At 38.2% G+C, this 23374-nt stretch overlaps 1 protein-coding gene across 2 annotated transcripts in view; it reads right to left on the minus strand.

The window, feature by feature from the left end:
* Nucleotides 1-255: 255 nt before the first annotated feature.
* Nucleotides 256-23374, minus strand: part of ADK (adenosine kinase) — a 267429-nt gene continuing 244310 nt past the window's right edge. For both annotated transcript variants that reach the window (XM_030276802.4, XM_030276803.4), the window contains exons 10-11: nucleotides 18494-18580; nucleotides 256-1431 (exon numbers count right to left, since the gene is read on the minus strand). In XM_030276802.4, the coding sequence (XP_030132662.1) occupies nucleotides 1307-1431; nucleotides 18494-18580 (212 nt within the window). In that variant the 3' untranslated portion in view covers nucleotides 256-1306. The remainder of the gene's footprint in view (nucleotides 1432-18493; nucleotides 18581-23374) is intronic.

Genomic DNA, 23374 nt, shown 5'->3' on the forward strand with positions numbered 1-23374 from the left:
ACCCTGCACTGATTTAACATTCTTTGGTGAACCCTAGCCTTTAATTTTTCATCTCTTCTGTTGTACAAACACCAACTGGACGTTCCTTCTCTTCCTTACTGCTGAGATCACCCTTCAACACCCACCTGGACACTGAAAGTCATGGATAAAACATTCAGATTTAGCATGTACTGTGGGTTAAGCACCCATGTCTTGTTCCCATTTCAATAGGATACACATAAAAAAGACAGACACATACCAAAATAAAACCAGGAGTTACTGTATGACAATTTTTTATTTATCAGTATCAAATTACATAGCAAAGTAATGAATGCAGTGTCAGATCACCTTTCTGAATACTGTAAATACAAACAAAATCCACCATATTGCTTAATTACCCAAAGTAAATTAAAAGTTTAAAAATGTGCGTTTCAGAGATTCCATTTGGCATATCCTGTCATATATCCTGCATAAATATTTCTGTACCTCATTTTCACTACGTGTACCTTAATGCAGCCTCTAGAAAACACACATGGAGGAGATAGGATCTATCTGTATGTTTATTTTCATCACCAACTCATGCATCTGCCCTGAAATCACTGAAAGTACCTATCTGCTAGCTCACCTGACAGATAAAAGTGACTGTACCTATAGACCTAGAGATGTACTGAGAGATAAAAGTGGCCAGACCCAAATCTACTGCCGTCAGTGCAAGATGGCTGAATGTAAGATATCACAACTGTGGATCAGGTCTTTAAATTACTGACAAAACAGTGATGTACTTTCATGGAAGCTGGACTAACTGATGGCCAGGTCTTGTACACTCCAATAGGTATGGAAATTCTTGGGACATTTACACCACTCTTTACACAGGCCTGACTCTACTAGATAGACAGAACAACTCCCTGTTTATAAGGGTAAGTTATGAATAAAGTCAGGTCTGTTGATTTCACTTAAGTTGAATAGGATTTGGCCACAGCTGGATACAAACTAGATAATTCAACAGAAGTATTTTAATGGTGTTAATCAGCAGTGTAATTTAAAAGGGACTTTCTTGGAAACTGTGTAAATTGAACACTTTTTCCTGATGGATGAGATAATAAGCATCACTTAGCACTGTTCCCAAAAGTTAAGACTATTGAGATGTGGTAGATGTATGAAATGGAAAACACCACAGAAATACATATTTTGTTTAGAATACAATGAACAGAAGTACAGAAGCTTTGATGCAGGTACTGGAAAGATAAGGAAAGGGAAGAAGGAAAAATTTAGGCAGCAATCCCATGGCAACACAGAAGTTACTCTTGATCCCTCCAATTCACCACTATCAGTGGAAGTCAGGCTTCTCTGGGAAGGTGCAACCTGAACGCTTGATAATTACGCTGGCTGCGTAATGTCCAGCCCGGATGCACTCAGTCACCGGCCGGTCATAGACGAGCTGGGACAGAAAGCCTATGGGACATAGTGGGAGAGAAAAAGAAGGAAGAAAATGGTCAGATTAGTTTTTTTTTAATGTATCAGTTTGTTACAGGGCAAAGCACTGAACCCCTGCAGCCTGGCCAGTTTAAACTGAGAATCGCTCTTGAGTGAACTGCAGAGCTGGAGAGGTGCTGCTGCTATTTCTTTGTGAAGTCTCCATTTGGCAGCTTCCAGTAAATTAAAGATTATCAAGACTGATTATTACTAGTGTTCTCAAAATGATTTTAACAGAATTCCTGCTCTCTTCTTTATAGAGATAACCCCTGATTCCTCAAAGAACATTTTAAAAACAAAGAAGTTTTCCCTGCTGAAGAGAGTTCCTTCTGCTCTTACTGGCTACAGTTACAGCCTCAACACAACTATGTGCAAGCTTTTCTCCAAAAAAGAGAAAGACACATAATAGAGAAATATTATATTCAGAGTTACAGGTACTCACAGTGCAAAGAAGGTGAAAAATTTTTACCTGATATGCAAAGTTAGATGACATCTCTTGCCTTTGATAATGGGACATTTAATCTAAAACTCCAGCAACAGTAGGTACCCCTGAGAATATGCAGATACCTCCCTGAACAGCAAACTGTGCAGAGAACCAGACACCCCAGAATCGGGGCATGTGGTTCATGGCTTCAGCTGCCACAGCCTGGCATGCACAGCTTGGAAATTCAGGAATTCCCAGGAGCTGAGTGCTTTGAAAACCTGAGCACCTCAGGTAGGCAGTCCTGAAAAGGTACTTGGAGAAGTTTAGTACAAGCAGCATCAGAAATTTTATGGACTGAGTCCCTCATTTCTGAAGCATTTTGTCTTGGCTGAAGCTATTGTGATCAAAAGCATGACAGAACTTATGGCAGAGGTGAAATATGTATTTAAAATTTGGAAGAGGTTTTCAAGATGTGAGAAGTAAACTTAGTATCTTATAATTTAAAACTTCACTCTGTCATTCTAGAGGTAATATTTTATTCACTTTTATCCTGTTTTTAATACGTTTCAGATGTATCTCTCTCTTCCTCGTCCAATCACAGAAGGAAAGTGAGACTTGCCCAAGAAAATCAGAATTCTAGCAAGCTGAAAGATGTTCTTTTTAAAGATTTCACCCACCATTTCAAGTTTCTGTCATGCTCAGGCTTTGTGCCTTGACAGTACAAATGTAGTCTTGAAACCATGTCTCTGCTAAGTACTGTGTAAAACGCATAAGTACCAACTTCTGACATATTACAAATTTTGATTCTAAGCTGATATGTTTTGCTAGCTTGCTTTCATATTCACTTTCTCTGTTCATCTGGGTTTCTATTGGGAAAAAGTTCCACATTGTATTGTGATGCTGTCATTTAACCTGTGCTCTGTTTCTAAATATTTCCTTTTGTGATACACTACAGCATAATTTTAGAAGATAATAAAAATATTTCATCATATGCAATGATGCCTTCTCTTTGGAGATTAAATATCATGTAAAACAAGAAAAATAAGGTTACATTAATGAAGGATAATACTGGTGAGTAGAAGACCAGTTTTCATCAATGACCAATAGCTACTTTGGCTTCTTGGTCATGACTGATAGTGAAAAGAAGCCTAATTGAAATACAGTTTTCTCTAAACTGCACCAAATTGGAGAAGAGTTTGAAACCACAAAATCTATAAATCAAACACTTTTCATTGCAATAGGGAGGCCATAGAGAGTAAGCGGATTAGTTTAAAAAATGAGAAAACTCATATGTTTCTGACATCAATTTTTTTCTAGAGAACTACATATTGGCTGTAATTTCACAGATATTGACTGACACTAGCTGGGAAAAAATGACTCCTTCACCAACAAAAGGTAAGTCCATAAGCACAAGCAAAGAAGACAGGAGTTATCAGTATACAAAGATAAGAATCTGAAACAGGAAGAAATTGTGCTGTGAGTGCTATCACTGATGGCAGTCAGGGATGACAGACAACACAACTGCGGCAGGATGGTCCAGCTGCAATAGTTGGGTAACAGTTGAGAAATTCAAACAGCATGCCTGGCAGAAATCAGATCCGTTTCTGAATAACAAGATGAAAATGGTCTGCTCTCCATTAAATTAACATGCATTCTTTAGGAGAAACTTTCTTGGATATGTGGAGGGTGTCAATCATTAAATTTAAACTGCCTGGGAGGCAGGAGCTTGCCAGTGTGCTTCTGGGTGGTTAAAACTTGAGAGCAAGTTGTAACCATATGTAAAATGAGGCTGTTAAGACAGTCCATTTCTGACTCAGTAAGTATGAAGATGCACTGGGCAGGTCTCCAAAGGCAAACATGGGGCTAGGTTTTGTGCAGAGCATGAATTCAGAGAGAGGTTTATACAAGAAAGAACAACTATCCTCTTCATTTATGATCAAGGCATCAAACATACATGGAGATGAGAAAATCCACAGAGCAAAGGACCATAAAACATGAATTACTTTTCAATACCAACTAGACTGACACTGTCATCACCTCCCAGGCTCATTGTAGTTTCATGTTAGCATGAGTCTTTTGTTTTCAGTGAAGCTACTTATTTATTCTGATCTAAGTGAAAGCAGAGTCAGGTGAAAAAACATCTTGTTCTAATTGGGGATAAAAATGAGAGATCTCTGTGATTTAAGAGTGTTGCAGAAATGACATTAAGTACAGCTGTCATATATGACATATGTAGAAACTGCAGTGGGGAGTTTGCCCTCAAACCATCCCCTTGTCTGCTGACTTTCTCTTAAAAGGTATGTGTTTCATAGATGAAATGGAAATAGCAGTATCTGACACAATATCGCATCGAATGACAATACAAACACACATATCACAAACAGAACTACATCACATAGTAAGACTAGGCAGTTGGCAAAGTAGACCCCGAGGGAACACCAGAAAGCAGGGTTGTTTGAGCAAAGAAGCAAAGAGCTCTATCAGGTTGGCTGCCTTAGCTGTAGAATGTTCTTTTTAGTTAATGCAGTAAAAAGCAACATGGTCAGAATATAATCCAGAGTTTGCCTCCCCCAGTGTATAAGGCACAGTGTTGCAAACCCCATGAGTCATATTCTCAAGGCATCGATTCAGATCTGAGTTCCAGTGAAGAAGTTACTCCCCCATCTGCTTTTCACCATGTTGCTTTGCTGCTGGTATAACCTGATACCCTGTCAAAACGAGCCAGATCAGTTTGAACAGTGGCTGTTGAGCAGAGGATCTTTGGTAACGCAGCTGATTGAAACTCAAGTGGGTTAGTGAGCACTCAAACAGCCCGACCAGCGAGCAGGGCAGTAGAGAGAAGATGAGAAGCAGTTTAAGGCTGTAATCTCTTAAGGTGCCATGATTGGAAATGCAAGAAGATAAGTGAGTGTGGCTTCAGACTTACTTCACACTCCTCCTACAACTTCAGAAACCAAAAGGGCAGGATTGAACTCTGATCTTGTATCACGGGCCTGGGATCACAGACCTAGATCATCCCAGCACATACTAACATAGCTCAGCATCTATTTCATTTCTTTGTGGTCTGAACTGGTCTCTGGCTATCACTGGAATGGAGTGCAGAAAGCAGCAGTAAACTGGCTACACCAGAGAGCCTCACTTCAAGTATTTACCAAAACAACTTCAGGCAATACTGTTTACCATGTTCTAACTGCAGCTGTTGTGCAGTAGCATTTCTGCGCTGCTGGAGCTGTGGATGGTGCTGCAAGCATTGTGCACCACTCTCGTCACACCAGCTCGAGGCTTTCCCATCTGCCTCCTGCCCCGTTATCCAACATGCCAACCATTTGTGGAGGAAGGGAAAATGCAGTTGCAGGATGTCTAGCAAGCCACCTTGATGTAATGAACCATCATGGCAAACTTTCAGAATAGACTGGGATGCCTTTTGCCCTTCACAGGCATGGATAGCCAAGTAACCACCTTGCACCCGCTAATGGTGAGAACTTTTTTGGAACTGGGTCCAATTCATCCCACTTATCTTCCTAGAAAAAAAGACAACTTTGCTTCAAAGGTTGCTTTAGACCTTGGAGTGGTACAAAATGTATTCACATTCTCAGATGATAGAAGTGATTATAACACACCAATAGCTGGTTTTGGCCCTTTATTATTTCTTTTCTGCTCAGGAGAAAAAAAGTGACTCTGGAGTCGCTTTGCTCTGAAAAGTGTGCCTGAAATAATTGAGAGTTAATCTTTATTACCTCCAGCTTCCTTGCTACATATTCTCAAAGACAACATTTGTAATTGTTAGGTCTGCAAACAGAATGAGGGATGGAAAAATAAAGTTCCTTTGTTCCTTTTTGTGCTCTCCATCAAATGGAAAGTCCTGTAAGCCAAGTGCCAGAAGTGGTGCCAGACCCAAACCAAGGCTCTCACTGAGACCAGCTCGAATCTCTTTGGGGATGTCAGCGTAAGTTTGAAAAGACACAGCAAGACAGTCCACTGCCTGACATAAAAAGTGTTGTATTCAGTTTGTTACTCCTTAGAGATGAGTAGAACTTAAACATCATTAAAGGAGAGCCAAGCTGATTTTCTGTCAAAACAGGTATTTCAGAGGCAATTTCACTGAAATCAGTGATTTCTTTGAAAGTTTTAATTCCTGATTATGAGTGGCAATTCTGAATGAACACTTAGAACTAGTGCAGTTGGGCAGGAATGTGGGAGTTCAAGAGTGGAGATTTAAAACAGTTCTGGTCTGCTCCAGTAATGGTTTAACAACACTTAAAAACAGCTCATATTGAAGCCAAATGTTTCATTTCAAATTGTACACTTGACAATTAATTTTAATGACTGTTAATTACTAATGCTGGCTGAAAATCCATTTATAGCCTCCGACACCCTGCTCCCCCACTACTTGTCTTTCTGCAGTTTCTCTCACACTTCCAACCTTTATAAAATGCCCACGGCAAAATTAATTTTTTTTTTTTTTTATGCAAGAGAAAAAAGCTGAAAAAATCCAATTATCAAATGCATCAATTATAAACAACTACAGGCTGATCCTGAGTCAGAGTCCTTCAAAACATTTTTGTTATGTGATGTTCTCAGACAATTCTGCTTCCAGATGAACCCTGAAGTATACAACCTATGCTAGCCAGGCCATTCACCATCAAAATTGTCCCAGCCACAGAAAGGATCCCGAACAGCTTAGCTGACTCCTCTTTTTTGTATTTAAAATTTCTACAGCCTAATTTGTGAACTGCACTTTTAAAAATGGTGTTATTCCACCACGGGGACAGTTGCAAGCACCTTTTCACACTCTTGTTCATATACAGAATTTATCACAGTTGCTGGGACACTCATCTATTTTTATGTGATCCCACTAGATTTCCAGGCCAGGAGTGTGGGAAGATGCAGTTTTCAAGAAACATTACCCAGTCAATACCTTGTAGCTGATATGACTGGGGCTTTTTTTGAGGTCTTTTAGCACTGTTGGAGCGGGGTAATGCTGTAGCATGAGCCTGGTCAGTAGTTATCAGGCGTTTGGCAATGCTGCTGCCAAGAGCCAACCAGCCACCCTAGATTTTGTAAAAGATGTTGGCATAAGTCGATTCTACAATATAGTCACTGAATGACCGTACGTCAACATGCTGAGGTTTCTCCTTTTTTAATTTAGTGGCAGATGGTGGATATTACAGCCAAGAACTGTGGTAAGCCAGGGGCCCTGCCCATTGCTATCAAACCAAATGTTGGCTATTCTAAATGGAAACGTTTTTGATTAAGGGTGGGATTTGGCTTCTGTTTTCATGTCTTTTGGCACTGTGGTCTGACACATCAGACTTACAGTATATAAGACAAATTAAATGTAAGCATCTTCAAACACTATATTTCTTCCAACCTTTAAGCACTTAAGCACTTTCTCTCTCAAAATTTTCTGTAAAAATGATGCCATACATGCTTACATATGTTATTAACTACAAATGTATAGAAACGTGTCTTTTTCTCTCCTTTAAAATGAAATGTCTCTGTGCTTATACAGAACTGTAGTGCCAGGCTAATTACAATTGAGAGAAAAAAGGTCACCAACCCGTCCGTAAAAATGGTTATTTAAGATGTATATCTAACAAGTGGCAACCTTGAAATCTCTCACTGGAAAGAACATTAGAAAATCCTTCCTGACTATACCACTGGAGGAAAGTTTTAATAAAAACTAATTAAACTACAAAAATCTCAAGTGGCTAACTGATTTTAGGGGCTAAATTTCTGGCAATTCTAATTATCCTCTTGTGGCTTCACTTAGTGTTTCACAACCATGACACATGACAATGAAAAACTGCAGTTAAATTCATCCTCCCTGACACCATGCTAAGCACTAGCTTCTCCCTCTCCAAGTAAAATCAATACCATGTTTGAGTAAACACGTTTACAGCTTTATTAGGATGTCTTGCTTGTTCTGTAACAGCGACTTGAAGCTGTGGTAGCAAATCGACTCAACTCAGTTAAACCTAGAGAGCTGAGTAAGAGGCTCATCGATAAAGTTGTTATATAAATAAACTGCAGGAGACCAGAAAGCTGGAACAAACAGCTTGGTAAATGTCAATATTTTTACTTCCAGAGAATGACAAAACCATGAGATCACGATGTTTCAGAAGTGTATATTTACTTTATTTATAAAATGGTCACGTGCTAAAAGCATTTCACTGCCTTTGTACAAGAAACTTCTTATTTTATAATCAGCAGCATGAATACTAAACCAAGCACATTTTAAGAAATGCTATGATATTGGTATCACTATGCTTATCCCTCTTGTTTTCTTATTTATGGATGCATTTTCAATGCATTGAATTTCTGTAAGGATCACTCAGATGGGTGTACATATTTCTCAGTCTGAGGTTATACAGTCATTTATGGACACATGCAAATAATACAACTTTGCATTTACTAGACAACTATGAATAAGTGAAAGGCGTGTTTTCAGTTTAGCAGCCTTTTCCTGGAATGGAGAGGAGGTGTTGAATACACAAAACAAAAAAAAGAACACAGTCTCTGAAGCTTTTAAAGCATTACATGTGGAAAATGTTAATGAAAGATTTCTGCAGAAATGTGACAAAAAAAGAAAAAAAAAAGAACTAAAACTTCATTACATCCCCATTATTTCATTAGGAATCAGTTACTCAAGGCTGAATAATTTCATTGCATTGCACATGATTGCCACTGTTTGGCTCTACTGGGCCAGCTCCCTGCAGCTCAGAGAACAAAGTGCCATCCTAGTTCCCAGGGCCTGTATGTGCTCAGGCCCACCAGAGACCTCTGCTAAGGAAAATCAGCAGTCTCGTTTCTCTGATGCTTTCATTCAGGTAGGAATGGTGTATGCAGCTCTGTGGTGGTTTGTTCCTGGAGGCTGTGCCATGGATTGAGAAAACAGACCCTGAGGTGAAGCCTACTTAGATTGATGTGAGATTTTCTATCGCTGCCCTGTGCCTTGACTGCATATTGTCCACCTTCCAAGAAAGAAGAGCTTTGTTATATTTTGTTATAAATATAAGAAGTACTTTATACTCTGACATCCTTCCACATTAATCAACCTCAGTGGACTCTATTTACAACCTGTTGCATATCACTTCTGTTAAATTCCCCAGTGCATCTTACTGTCCAAGAAAAGAACCATTTTGGTATGTAATATGCTCCAAGAATAATGTGGTAGAGGAAAATGTTAACAAAGTTATAACTGCTCATGGTTTGGTCCTGTTTTTCATTTTTAAGTCCACCTAATGAGCTTTGGGAAATTTCCTTTAGGATCAGAATCAGGTTGCCTTAGGCTTGTCTCCGGCAGCCTCCAGGGGAAACATTTGATTAAAAACAACTCTCCAAGCTTACAAAGAGTATCCACAAGGCACTGTATGTGCCAAACCAGAAACAGGTATTTTCATTGCAAGTATCTTCTCTATTTGAAAAAAATACTTTCCAGGCTGATATTTATCTTTGTTTTTCCTAAAAGCATTTCCTAGAAGTATTCTTCAAAATCTAAAATTCTTAGCAATTTTTGAGACAGAAGAGTGAAATAAGCTTTTTATTATTAATGTCCGTGGAAACTTTCTGAGCCTCAAACCACATCTGTTGTATTGACACTAAATGGTGCCGATAATTACATCTACTGCTTGAAATAAAAGAGAACTGCACTACTTTACTATAGATACAATGAAGTTCTAAGGATAATAAAATCGAATAACATATATTCAAGTGCAAAAAAGATTGCAGAATGTAACTTCATAGTCAAGATTCATATGCATGAATCTTAGGAGAGTTTTATTTGCAGGTGTGCTTCCACACAGCCAAGCCAGCAGTATGTAAAGAGAATCAAAAGGCAATACCCAGTGCAGCGGGAATACGGGAGCTAGGCAGCCTGTGAATTTCCTGACTTTTGGGGGCTGAAAGAGCCTACCCTAGCATTATATTTATAATGCTCCTATTTTAATAGAGTGACACTTAATATCTTTTGCCTCTTTAAATATCTGTTGCAGTTATGGATTGATAGCAAAAATTTACTGATCACCAATAACAGTAATGTCTCTTTCCACTGGGTCAGAGATCAACCTACAAGCACTGCTACTACCACTGCTTTTAACCAGGACCACGTTTCTTTCTTCCAATTCCTTTTTTACTGCAATCTTGCCATCTTCCCACTTCAAGTATGAGCCCATTGCAGTGTGGGGGAAGTGAACAAATTCTGGGAGACTTTACCATGCTGTTATATAACAGAGGAGCTGTAAGTGAGACAGGACCCAGCTTGTGAACATCACGGCCTGAGAAGTGTCCTTATGGTCATTGTGTCCACGTCCTTAGCACCCACCGAGGCATGTTAGATGTCAAACAGACAATCTATTTCAGTGTATGTTTGTATTTCATTGTGTGGTGTTTTATCTCCTGCAAATATAGCATCAGCTTAATCTGACACATCATTTCTTAGAGGACTATATCCTGCCCTGATTCCCAGGGGAATGTTCTTGATGATCCAATCTGACGAGTGCCTCTGTCTCTATTCAGAATACATTAAAATAACACAAAAATATTGCCAACAGTCTGCAAGCAAGGTAATAGTAACTCATTAAAGTAATTTCTAACCTTCCACATGAACATTTTCTTTATCATTACATGATTTTCTAACACATGACACATTAACATAAAATGAAATGTTATGAGGGTAGGCATAGTAGGCATGACAAAGTATTTTAAACGGTGATGACTTGCTTTGAGGCGTTAAGTCAATTTGTAATTGTCCCATAGCTATTACAGCAAAAATTGGAACTTCGTAATTGGTTTTGAAAATCTATTTTTAACAGAGTAGGTTTGTTTCTTAAAGTGTACACAACCTATTTGACGTTTATTTTTCACAAAACCTGTCCAGAATGTCACAGAATTTATGGTGAGGTAAATTAGGCCTTTTAAAAGCCAATTTTGCAAAATATTAATCCTCTTGCTGTGTACTGAGGCTCCCTTAACACTGACAGTGTCACTGACAGGAAGAGAGACACAGAGGCTAAAGGAATCACGTCCTGCTTCAGTCTAATTAGAAACTTCTGAGGGTTTTTTAATTCCATACACTGATCCTTTTAAGTGGATCTTGTGCTTCTACATGTTATTTAAGAAATGACAGCAAGTATACTATGTTTTGCCTTACTTTTATTCTGCTATGTCTTTTTCTAGATTGCCTTTAAATAGAACAGGTGAAGATGTGAATTACTATATTTACATTATTGTATTATAAGAATACATATGTAATGAAATTAGGAGGAACCGTTAGAGACCAGGAGAAGGCTAGCAATTAAAACAATGAAAACAGTATAATCACAGTTATATTTGGACAACACATGCAAACAGGTTTATGTATAATATCAGCACAGAAGAGGGTATTGTTTCCAAAGAAATAATTTTGAATGGAAATTGGTAAACAAAGAAGTAGGGAATTAAAAAGAAAAAAGAAATATCCCATGTTTTTTTTCTGAGTGATATCTATTTTTATGGTTTTGTTTAAATAGCTGCAATTCAAACTGTGGCAAATTTTGAAAATGAGCCAATACTAATGTTGAAATTACTAGCAACTGGCTATACTATTGATCAGAATAATGATGTGCCTCTAGCTGAGACTGAGAAAAAAATCAACTGGAAACATATAATCTGGTCATTTTCTAGTTTGTAGAAGGTCAGTTACAGAGATAACGTGGTCATCTAATAGCCTGGGTTTATGTGGGATGTGTATCTGACAGAGTTCCGAATGCCATCAGAACACAGGGGTGGTAAGTCATGGACATGTTGACAGGTTATCCCTTAGCAAGCAAAGATTGATGTCCTCTCTGCAGCTCAGCTATTATACTCCTGTATGCTGTTTATAAAACCAGGAGCAGTAAAGACAGGCAAAATGGGCTGTCAGTCAAAGTGCTGATGACACTAAGTAAGTATTTTTATTTCAAAGCTTCCTACCTCACCCACCATGATCTCAGTAACAACAGGATTGCTCAGAGGCAATTAGCCACCAGTGTTGTACAGATGAAAACTAAGAGAGTGCTGCTTTCTGTTATAACAGTTACCTTTACTTCAAAGAAAAGACAAAATGATTCAAAGTACTATCCCCTCTCCCTTTGCCAGTGAACATCAATTTTGTAGCAAATATCAGCCATTACAAGTTACATGCACACACATATTTAATTGATATCACCAAAAATATCCCTTGCTCACAGCTGGCAAGTAGTTCTGCATCTCAGAGCTCTGGTGTTATCAGAAGGGAGTACTTTACAGCAGTCACATTTTTTTTGTGTCCACTGTATTTCCCTCCATTAAGTGGAATTAAAAAATGATGGCAACTTCCCACGGTATTTTACACAAGTATAAAACCTTATAAAAATTAAAAACTGCTATAAATGGATGAAATAGCTTCTATATCACGCTTCTGCTGTTCAGTAAAGAACTGTTCCCAACTCCTTGTGCTCCTATTTCAATGAATCTAGAATGTTCTAGGGACAGTGAATACTGGAGGGAGAGCAGCTCTCATAGCACAGATTTATACAGAGAGGAAAATACTCATTTTTAGTGTAAACAAATTCTTCCACAGACTTCAAGAGCCCTAAAAATCCATTAAATAACTTTCTTTTTTATATAGTCACAAGCTTACTGATAATTTAGTGTTCTGAAAAAAGCATTCAAATCTGTCTCTGCTAAAGGCGTTATCAGTTCTTTTTGCATGTTTAGCCCTCCTGGAATAGCCATATAGGAACTATTCATAAGAGCTTTTTTCATTTCTCACATGTTCACATGCCTCTATCCCCACAATGCTTGCACAAGAAATACATAAGGGACTTATTAGACAGAGTCATAAGTACAGTCCCCTTTTACCCTAGAACAGCTTTATTGCAAGAAGATGGAATTCTCACTCTTTGAGCTTCATTTTTTAATTTGGTCAGCTCCTACTCTGGAGCCACCATCACTGCCCTCTGAAGATGACTGAGTCTGGATTTCCAGAGGAGCAGGAAGTGGCACCTGAGAACTTAATACTGATAGGATTAAAATTCCTAGGACCATAACACAATTTAGGTGGGAAGGGACCTCTTTATGTCACTTGCTCCAGCCTCTGGCTTAAGGCAGGGTCAACTCAGATGAGGTCAAATCCCATCAAGATGATTTTTTTATTTTAAAAACCACTGCAGTCTTTCCATAAATGATGGGTGCTACAGAGCAACAGCATAAAAATTATTATATTGGTTTCAATTATGTTTCTATTTTTATCAGTATTACACTTGTTTGAATCCACCAGCTCCAGCCAAGGTATTCCAAAGCAAATCTAGTGTGTTCAGAAAATAGAACCAGTCCCTTATTAAAAGAGTTTTCTAAATCGACCACTTAATAGTAGAGGAGTAATGATGACCAATTATTCTGTGCACTCTGTATTCTTTCTGAACCTGTATTTTTATTTCTTGTACTGTGGTTTTATACATGTACATGCATAATATAGTAAAAGAATGTTTCACATGAAATAGAGTATTTCAATAATTTAGAATATATCAAATATTACTTAGTTCTGAAATCAAAGCTGGATGCCAATCTATCAAAAATCATTTGCATTTACCTCATGAACAGAGGCTAAAATTTGAACAGTGTGAGAACCTTTAGGCAAACTCCTACAAGTCCAAGGTCTTTATTTAATTCGTAGAGACATTTAGATTAAGATGGAAAAATAATGCTTGGAATTAACCTATCTATTAAAGATGAGGAAATAGCTTTACTGAGACAGTTTGGCTCAAACAGAATCAGAAAGAGAGAAGTATCTTCAGTAAACCCTGTGGTCCCTAAAGAGGAGATAAGGATGCCATAAGGCCCACTCACACAAGGACACATAAAAGAGGATGACTCCTCTTTTGCTTCTCTCCCTATCTCTATCAGAGTAGTTGTCTGATAGCTGAGACAGGAGTTGACCATCTCATAAGGCTCATGCTGGGCTTCACAAGAAAGAGAAAGAGAGACAACTGCTTATTCTGGAAGAACGTGCACCAAAAAATGGTGACTGTAGCTTTCAAACTCTAGCTGGCAGCTTTATGAGATTCCCCAGCACATGAAAGCTGCCAGTACCATTTTTAAATTGACAGCTGGTTTGAGCCATTGACCTCCCCTTTGATACTGACAGAGGCAAATTGCTATCAGCTCCTATCTGGCACCGTACAATGCTTAATGAAGAGCTCCTTCTACCCTGGGATTCCCTTTCCTTGAGAATGGTGTAACATCTTTATAGCATGCTGATAAGCAATGCACACTTGCTGCGATCGTTCTGTCACTGCCTTATCGTGCTACTTGAAAATGATTTGTGGTTCCATTTCATACTCTAGTACTTTTCATGTAGTATATGACTAAATCATAGCAGATTATTAAGTCAATATATTTATATTGATGGAACCTGAAGAAACATTGATTTTACACCTTCTCCTATTCATTTGCCATGAACTCTATACTCAGTTCCAGTGACTAGACAGATTCTAGGGGAGAGATTTTGCAGGGAACGATGGCAGCAACTATCAGAACAGATGCTTATTGTTTTCATTAGTTACGGTGGCAATGACAAAGGGGAGTTCAAACAGAAGGCAAGCCTACTCTGGCTTAAGAGAGCAGGATGGCATATAGGAAAGCATACGATGGTCAAACTGTCCACATTTATTGCCATTAAGTATACGTGGATTATCATTACTGCAATGGTTCAAACTGGGGCTGACTAGTAATAAATAAATGTTAATTTAATGAGCTCCCCAAACTCTACAAACTAAGGCTGTAATTCCATTAAGAGAACTCTTGTGGCACAAGCCATGTCAGCAAAGCTGACTTAGAGTGATTTTTCAATGCCATAAGAATCTGGAAGTGGAACTGAAGCTTTAAATTATGGGTATTTCAGGGATTTATAACCTATGGTTACATCTATGGTTATATCTACGGTTAAAACTATGATACTCCTGAAACCCACAAGAGGTACTGAGATGCTACAAAGTAAACCATTATTGCTTAAACTTGTAAAAGGTAGCAGTGTGCTGGTAACCAATAAAAGCAGAACTGTGTTAGTGTTGTTCAGAGAGGTGTTTTTAGCATAAAGACACCTGCAGCAATTTTAAACCCCAGTTTCTTATTCATGCACTGCCCTAGCCTGAGTGGCAGATGACTTGATGCCTGCAGTAAGAGGCAAGAAATTTAGAGATATTCCTGGTGCCAGCTTAATAAAACCACATTTCAACTGAAGAATGTGGTTTATTTCTTGCTGCTAGCTGTTGGGTGAGCTAGTTCTCCTTGGAGGCTGGCAGCTTCAGAAATGCTGAACTCATGAATCAACTCCCAAAGTTACAAGTGCCCAGAAACTGTGTGTCTTTAAACTTTGCCTTGACTTTAAGGTCTCAAGAGCTTCAGTAGTTAGACTGGTTCTAGCAAAAAAAAACCACCAAACCCCACGGTTTTCTTTTTTCCAACTTGTACATGGAGAAACATATGAGGGGTGATTTGCCAAGTTGGCATAATTATTGAGAAGGAATTTCCCTATGATCTGTGAGTTATACCTCTGGAAGAGAGCGCCTCTGTAAAAAACCTTTCAAAATATGATAGAGTCTAACAAACCTGACCTCCTAATGCAAAATGAATATTGTGTGATGGGGTTAGTTCTCATTATATCCCACGTTCCCCTCTCAGCCAAGACAGCTGCTCCAGAAAAACCACTGTTCAGTCATGTTAATATACTGGTTCCAGAGAAGCACAGGAAACTTTGCCATGGGAGTCTTGTTATCTGCTGTTTGAGTAAAAGAACTAGGTTTCCAGGAGGGGATATTGTCACCCTGAGCAAATTCTTTTTTAAGTTAAGGGATTAATTTTGAAGCATTTTATTACAAGGACGCAGAAATCAAAACATTACATGCACTGTTGCCTAGGTAGTAACAACTGATAAAAACCTCAATCAAAGAAAGAAGCAGAAAAGCACTGAAGAGAATGTAACTTTCCTGTTGTAAAAATTCTGTCAGGACAGTGACACTGCAGCTGGCTCAGTGCTAGACCCAATGCTAGGAGATATGTATGTTGAGCAGTATTACTTACACTATTGCACAGGGCTTGCTGCTAAGGAGACATTCAAGAACTTCTCCAAATGTGTTCCACATACACACTTGGAAAACACACGACAAGTGTGCCACAGATAAATTACAGATATTTCCCCCAAATGAAACACAGACCAAATCAAAGCCTATCCAGTCCAGTATCCTATTTCCTACATATGGGAAGGAAAATTAAGTGACCCCTTGAAGAAGGAGACAACAGTACACATAAGACTAGAATCAGCTGTGTATCTAGACTGTTATGAGTCCCAATTCTCCCATTTGGACTAAACTCAGGAAAATCTATTTTCTGAGGAGAATAAATGACCAATTTATTATTTATGGAGTGCCAGAGGAGAACTGAGATATCCCAGAAGCCAGTAGAAGAACTGTGGATAGGTATTCTAAAGCTCACGTTGCTTTGAGTCGCAGAAGAGAGAAGCATGGTGCAACAAGAGGCTGAGCTCACACACTGATGCTCAGGTAAGTGCCTAACTGCAAGGACAGCTCAGACAGATCTGCCATGGCTGAGCTGACTTCCTTACAGAGGGAAAACCAGCTGTGGTCCTTTCCCTGACAGTGACGGAGAACTGTACAATGCACTGGACTGCATTGCACTTGTGCCCCAACGAAAAAGCCTCTGATGCCTCAGATGTTTGTGGGACAACTGAAGATAATATACATCCATAAGCTGTTCTACAGAACTTTTGTTAAGATTAACCCAAATATACAGGATCTTGCTGTATCTTAACACTTTGAATGATGAGGGAGAGTTAATCTTTTAGAATATGTTTCTTCATCCCTATCTTCCACAGCTGAGTATTGTCCACATCATTTTTCCCTTTTGAGAAAGGAATCTCAGAACTGATCCAAGACCAGCCTGACAGGATGTGCCCCAACTCCTTACACTGCTGGTGGAAGGCAGTAGCTTGGAATAGAGACTGATCTGGTTTATATCAGCCTTTCCATTCAAGATATTCTGATTAAAGTCAATGTTTTAGCCCTTCCACAGAAAACCAGCAGCTATGGCTGTACCAGGGAAAATGATGTAATTTAAAGAGGAAGACTTTTGAGAGTTCTATTTTTTAATTTGATCTACTATATTATAAAACAGTTTTTAAAGCCCTGATTATTTAGTTGCAATATTCTTCCTGCAGCTAACCTAGGAAAGAAAAAAATTAGGATTATTAAAACTAAAGTCCTGATTTCAAGAGGCCTAAAACTGAAGAACAGAAAATAAATACAACCTGAGACAAACATGGCAGACACATTAAATCAAAACAGGCAAGACCTATTCTCTCTTCCCCCCTCCCTCCCCCAAGAACAGCCGCTTTCTGGCACAGCTGATACACTGAGCAAATGTATACAAAGACAAGCACTTGAAGATGTTCTTATTTATGTTATAGTCACTGTTACCTACTGGTTCAAATTTAGTCTTGTTTGTGATTTAGGAACAATAGAGAGTGACAAGCATGCCCTGAAAGGTGTATTAATAATATGACCTAATGTGTTTCCCTCTATTTCGGTCCTTTTTGATTCATGAAAGCACTGAAGTAATGAGTAAAAACATTTCTATTCTCAGACAGATTTAAGTACATACTGAATATTCATCTTTGGTTTAAATGCTGTATTAAGGATGGAATTACTCACATGCTTAAGATTAAACTTATGTTGAATATTTTCTTGAAGTGGGACACAATTCTGACGCTTTAATTTGGTAACACGCTGCTTGCTATCCCCTTCATAGTTACAAGACTGAATCCTGCAATTCTATTTATAAAGTCTCTTTCGTAATATTTCCAGTAAATTAGTGACTAATGAAGCTCCTCACAGCTACTACAGACTGGATATTAGAGCCTTCAGGATGCAATAGTACATCACAGAACTACATGGATGAAGGTTACAATGAATGACAGAAATCTTGGATTAGATTGAGTTTTGGCTTATGTAGAATATTTTTTTTTAAACAGGCACAGACATAACATCCTCTTTTTTCCTTAGAGCTTACGCCAAAAAAAATAGTAAGTTTGCAAATGGATATTAAGCAATGCCAGATATTTTCAGGGTTTGTTTTAACAAATTAACCCTTTGCATTCTTTTCTGATGTCCAAATAATTGTATCGGAAGCAGATGTTCTACCAAAATTTACATGATCAGAGACATTATGCTCACTTATTAACATACTGTTTAATATTCACTACAACCTGTTTTAAAGAACAACAATGTGTTAACATTTAAGCCAGGAGGGATTTCTGTACACTATATAGTACTTGATGCAGCTTGTTTATGCAACAGTCTGACAGATACAATTAATCTCATGAAAACGACCAGAGTACAGCATAATGACATATTATTTTTGAAGTAATAGAACACACTTTCCCTTTGGAAGTCAGAACTTAATTAAATCATATAACTTCAGATTGCAGAGAAAAGCTGTAGAAGAATGAAGTTTGTTCTGAAGGACAGGTGAATGGAAAAAACAGATTTTATATAGAGAGAATAATAAGATAATCTCCAAACAAGAGAAGGAAATAAGAAATACCTCCAACAAATGCATCTCCAGCTCCATTGGTATCCACAATTTCACTCTGATCACTCACCAACACAGGGAAAGTAGTCACTTCATTTTCTGTAGAGAAAGGGAAGAATAAAACAAGAGTTACTTGGGAATCTGACTTTGAAATGCACAACAAACAGGGAAAATCAAAACAATTCAGAACTATGACCTTTAACATGATAATTTGAGTAAAAATACATTTGGTTTATAATTCTGTCTGTATTTACTTCGTAGGAATATGGGAACACATTCAAACAAGCCATAAGTTGTGGGCATTTTCATTATTTACTTCCAGCCTCATTTATTTCCTCTACCTCCTAATACTAATGACAAGAGAAAAAGAGTAAGGAAAAGAGTAAAAGAAAAAAAGTAAATCGGAAGGAACAACATAAAGCACCTGGGCATATGGACAAAACTGAGAAAAACCCATCCTGCCAAAAACAGTGCTTTCTACTAGTTGCAGGAAGGTGAGATAGCCTCTAGAATGGCCAGTACAAGCCTCCAAAAGAACAACAGAAACTGCAGCATTGTTAAAACCAAAATAGATGTGAATTAACTGAAACAAAGCTGTGAAATAAAAAGCAAAAACAACTGTAAATCAAAGCGCTTTCAAATTATACCTTTAAAATAATCCATATATGTAAGAAGCCCTGGAACTTGCCATCTGACTAGATTTGGTTTCAAGATTTCAATGATTTCACTCTCTTCCTTAGTATTTATTTTAAAAACCCCAACTATTTCCTTCAGCTCCCTGCCCTCTACTGGCACTCATTAAATGTATTGCAATAGGTGGATACTCAGCATCTTCACTTCCAATTCACTGCCACACCACAGTTCAGCATAATTACACCACTTAGGTATGATAACTTTAGAGTTCCAGGGTTATAAATTTAATATATGCCACTAATTAATCAGCTATGGCTTTCCAGGTGGTAATGTCATAATGACGTGATAAAAATATAATTACCACCTTGTCACAATACCTTGTTAAAGTGTAAATTACCCCTGTAACAGAGCCAATGGAAGTTCTGCCTCTGGTAGTCAGTATGCATTAAACTGTCTCAGAGCAAACAGATTGTTCTTTGGCAGACAGCAGGAATTACAAAAAGGGGAGGGGGAAGAAAAGCCTGTCAACCAGTGAAAAGAAAAACCATCAGAGCTGTTTTCTTTTAATTTTTGGTAAAAATAGAAATAAAATGGAAAACAGAGCTTCCAGTAGCTCAAACCTGGAGATGAGTAGTTTCTTCACTGTCCAGCAACAGAGCAGATCATAAAAATCACTCTTAGACTGACATACACAGTAGCAAACAAGGAAACCCGGTTTGGAAGGCATATAAAGAATTCACAGTCTCAAATCAGGCAAGTCTGTGTATGCTGCAGAGGTACCAGAAGGATCCTGGTTTCTGTGAAATGCAGTGTATCAGCTCTACTGCTCTTCACCATCTGCTACTAAGTGAACCAGGCAGATATAATGATGCTGCCTCCAGAGGGAACTGTTGGCTGGCCCACCAGGAGGGGAGGGGAGCATTAGCAACAACCATCCATGAGAGGCAAAGGAAAAAGGGTAATGAAAAACATAAGATGAATATTCCAATTAAAGAACAGGTTTCAGTCAGTTCTCAGGGCATCCTACTCTCTACTCTGTTAAGAAAGCTATTTAGAAACGTGCTTCAATGCTGTGTTGTGCTCTTAAGATAAGTCTTCAAGAGCAATGTTTTTTAGTAATTTTAACAGTATTCATTTGAATTGGAAATCGTGAAAGAGAGGTCTTACATTAAACTCTGCCAGACAAGCAGAGTGTATTCATCCATTTCACAAGAAGGTATATTGATTTGCTCTAGATAATACTAAAACAATGAACAATGTGCTAAGTCTGTTGAAGACACATTGTAATAAACTAACCTGCTCCTTCCCAAGTGTGCATGGGCACACACAGATGTTCCACGTAAAATGCACAGCAGACAATTGCATATGCATACAAATGTCTGTGTTTGGGCACAGAAAGTGAGTAATGCACACTGTATTTTGAAAGCTGTAAATGGGGTATGGCATCAAATAAGATTCTATTCAAGCAAACTAGCACAAATGGAAGTTCTCATCATCATCTTTGTCCTTTCTTTTCCTCTGTCTTGACTATCTCCCTCAGCTCCCTCTATTATGTGCAGATAAATATTGCACTAGAACTCCTATTCTATTCTTTCTGTAGTATATATAATTGTAAGTAACTGAATTAGTCTAAAACCCCAAATACATTGGGAAAGTCTTCTGGTGTACAATTTTTTTTTTTTGGTCACAGTTTTCCATGTCTACCCGGGTAATACATTTTCTTTCTGCAACTTCCTATATATTTTCAAGTAGAGCAATAATTTCTTATTTTGAAATACTGAAGTTTAAGAAAGAGCCAGCATGGCTTTGGAGCACATACTGAATTACAAAATATTACCATCTGCACATATCCTATAAGCAAATCATCTTTCTTTAACCTTAGGAGAACTTAGAGTATAGTAGAGTCAACTAAACTACAGCTGACAATAATATATACTTGAAGATCAACAAAAGAATACTGAGGTTTGGGGGTTTTTTTTTTTCCTTTTCTTTACAATAAATGAGGTAAGTTACAAATAAAGCTGCCATTAAACTACATTGCTATGTCTGTGTAATAGCACCAAAAGAGCTAATTTCTCTTACTGATCTGTGTTTTGTAGCAACTAAACACAACAAGATGAATCATGATGAAGCAGAAGTCTCCATTCTGAGTATGCTTTTTTTTGTGAATTTAATATTGCTTTAACTTCATTTTTGATCCATTATTTTATAAAACTCCCAAATCCATCATAGCAAACATCGAGACACCTTGGCTAAGTGCACCAGTCGACAGTGGCCTTGCTTTTCAAAGTCAGTTCTGATTTCATTCATCATTCTGAGAGCTTATGAAATAAAGAATAATTACATAAGTGTTTTGAAGTCCAAGTGTTACTGCTCTGGGCATAAAATCCAGTGTTCTATTTTTATGTAACAAATATCTTCTATGATACAACATATTCCACTTGGATATAATTTCCTGGAAGCCCAGAATTGTGAGTGCAAATTGCAACAAGGTGTCTACAATTAGGGAAATTTTAGAAAATAAGCATTCATGAAATCTAAAATTGTGGGGCTTTGATTCAACTTTCAGTGACTTTATGTTTGTCAGGAACTCAACTCTTTCAAAATGACACAGAAATAATCAAACCCAGATATTAATGACTTTATAGGCTGAAGACAAGGTAAGTTCACAGGTAAGTCAGAAGGATACAGCTCATTGGTAAATTTAGTCATTGTTAATCTCTCACATTACATATCTAAAGAGGTGAAATCTCTACTTATTTTCCTAGGCAAAAATACATGCTAGCATATCCAGTTTAACATATTGCTATAGGTAAAACAGTTTGGAGATATAATAATTGGACAGCAATAGTAACTGGAAAAACCCAGTTCTTTCTGTTCTAATACTCTGAAGCTACCAAATGAATACAAGCCTATTTCACAATGTTAGCAGAAACTCAAACTCCAATGATAGGTGCAAATACTACAGGTCTGTCTCTAAACCAAATTAGAATCACAGACTACATGTCTACTCTTAGTACAGTAATAAACACCAGCAAGCAATCGTTACATCCAATTAGGCTGAGTACTTTCCTTAACTGGGTCATTTACCAGTCTCTCTTGCTCTTAAAAGTAGATTAAATGTGTAAACTTACATTTAATTACCTGTAACAGAACTCTTATGGGCAACATGTTGGAGTGTCCTTAATTTTGTTTTAAAATAAAATGAAAGGAAGAAGGTACACCTAAAATATATACAAAAAAGGTCCAGCTATTTCCTCAAATAATCTTTTGATCCATGGGTTGGTAGTGGTAGTACAGATGCTTACAAGATGGAGCTCCTTTTGTGAGCTTTAACTTGTAAAATAAAGGAACAACTGGAAAACAGAATTCTGTACCGTCTCCTCCCCACCTCCACCCTCTCTAACTTTCTTTAGATCAGGGGCCAAAAAAAAAAAAAAAAAAAAGAGATAAAAAGAAAAGAAAAAAAAAGAGACAGGAAGAACTTAACAGAACATAGAAACCTGAACTCAAAACCTATAAATGTCTCTGGGCAGCTGTAAGGTAAGAAGTAATGAGAAAAGTATTTGAAACCAGGCCGTATTGCCTAGGATGATTTTTAGCTCTCACCTGTCTCCAGAAAGTAAACCCCAAAAGGCTACAGGCTCTAAGTCTCTGTATCTTCTTCAGCACATCAATGCATCTTCAAAAACCCTCAGTACAGCAATACTTTCTTCTGTTTTGCTCGACAGTAAAATAATGCTGTTGCTCTCCTTCACACAATGCCACCACACTTGATAATGCACACCAAAGAGATGCTGCAGCTCCCCCACCCCACCAACACAGCACAGGCCAAAGGCACGAGGCACATGGGGCAGGGCACTGAGCCCCAGCTGGGAATCCTCACTTGCAGTGATGATGTGCTCCAAACCCAGCACGGCTGATGCAGCCTGTCCCTTCCAAGCAAACAGAATGAGATCCTGCATTTGCAGGCTGGGACTTCCAGCAGCCACTTGTGGACGGCCACTCTGGCACTTTCTGGGTGCTGTTGAGCTGGCTTTGTTTTGCACATCAACACTTCCTCCCTGCCTGTGCACTGCAGGCCTGGTGCTGCAGCTGTGCAGGGCTTGCCAGAAAATGAGGGAATCTCTTCATGCCATTCAATGGAGTTACAACACGACAAGCAAGATTCAAGTCAGCCACATGCTTTGGGAACTTTCTATCTAGCATTTTAATAGTACATAACAAATGATGCTGTATTCTAATGAATTCTATATGTAC

The sequence above is a fragment of the Taeniopygia guttata genome, chromosome 6, assembly GCF_048771995.1.
Source record: "Taeniopygia guttata chromosome 6, bTaeGut7.mat, whole genome shotgun sequence".
Classification (NCBI taxonomy): Eukaryota; Metazoa; Chordata; class Aves; order Passeriformes; family Estrildidae; genus Taeniopygia; species Taeniopygia guttata.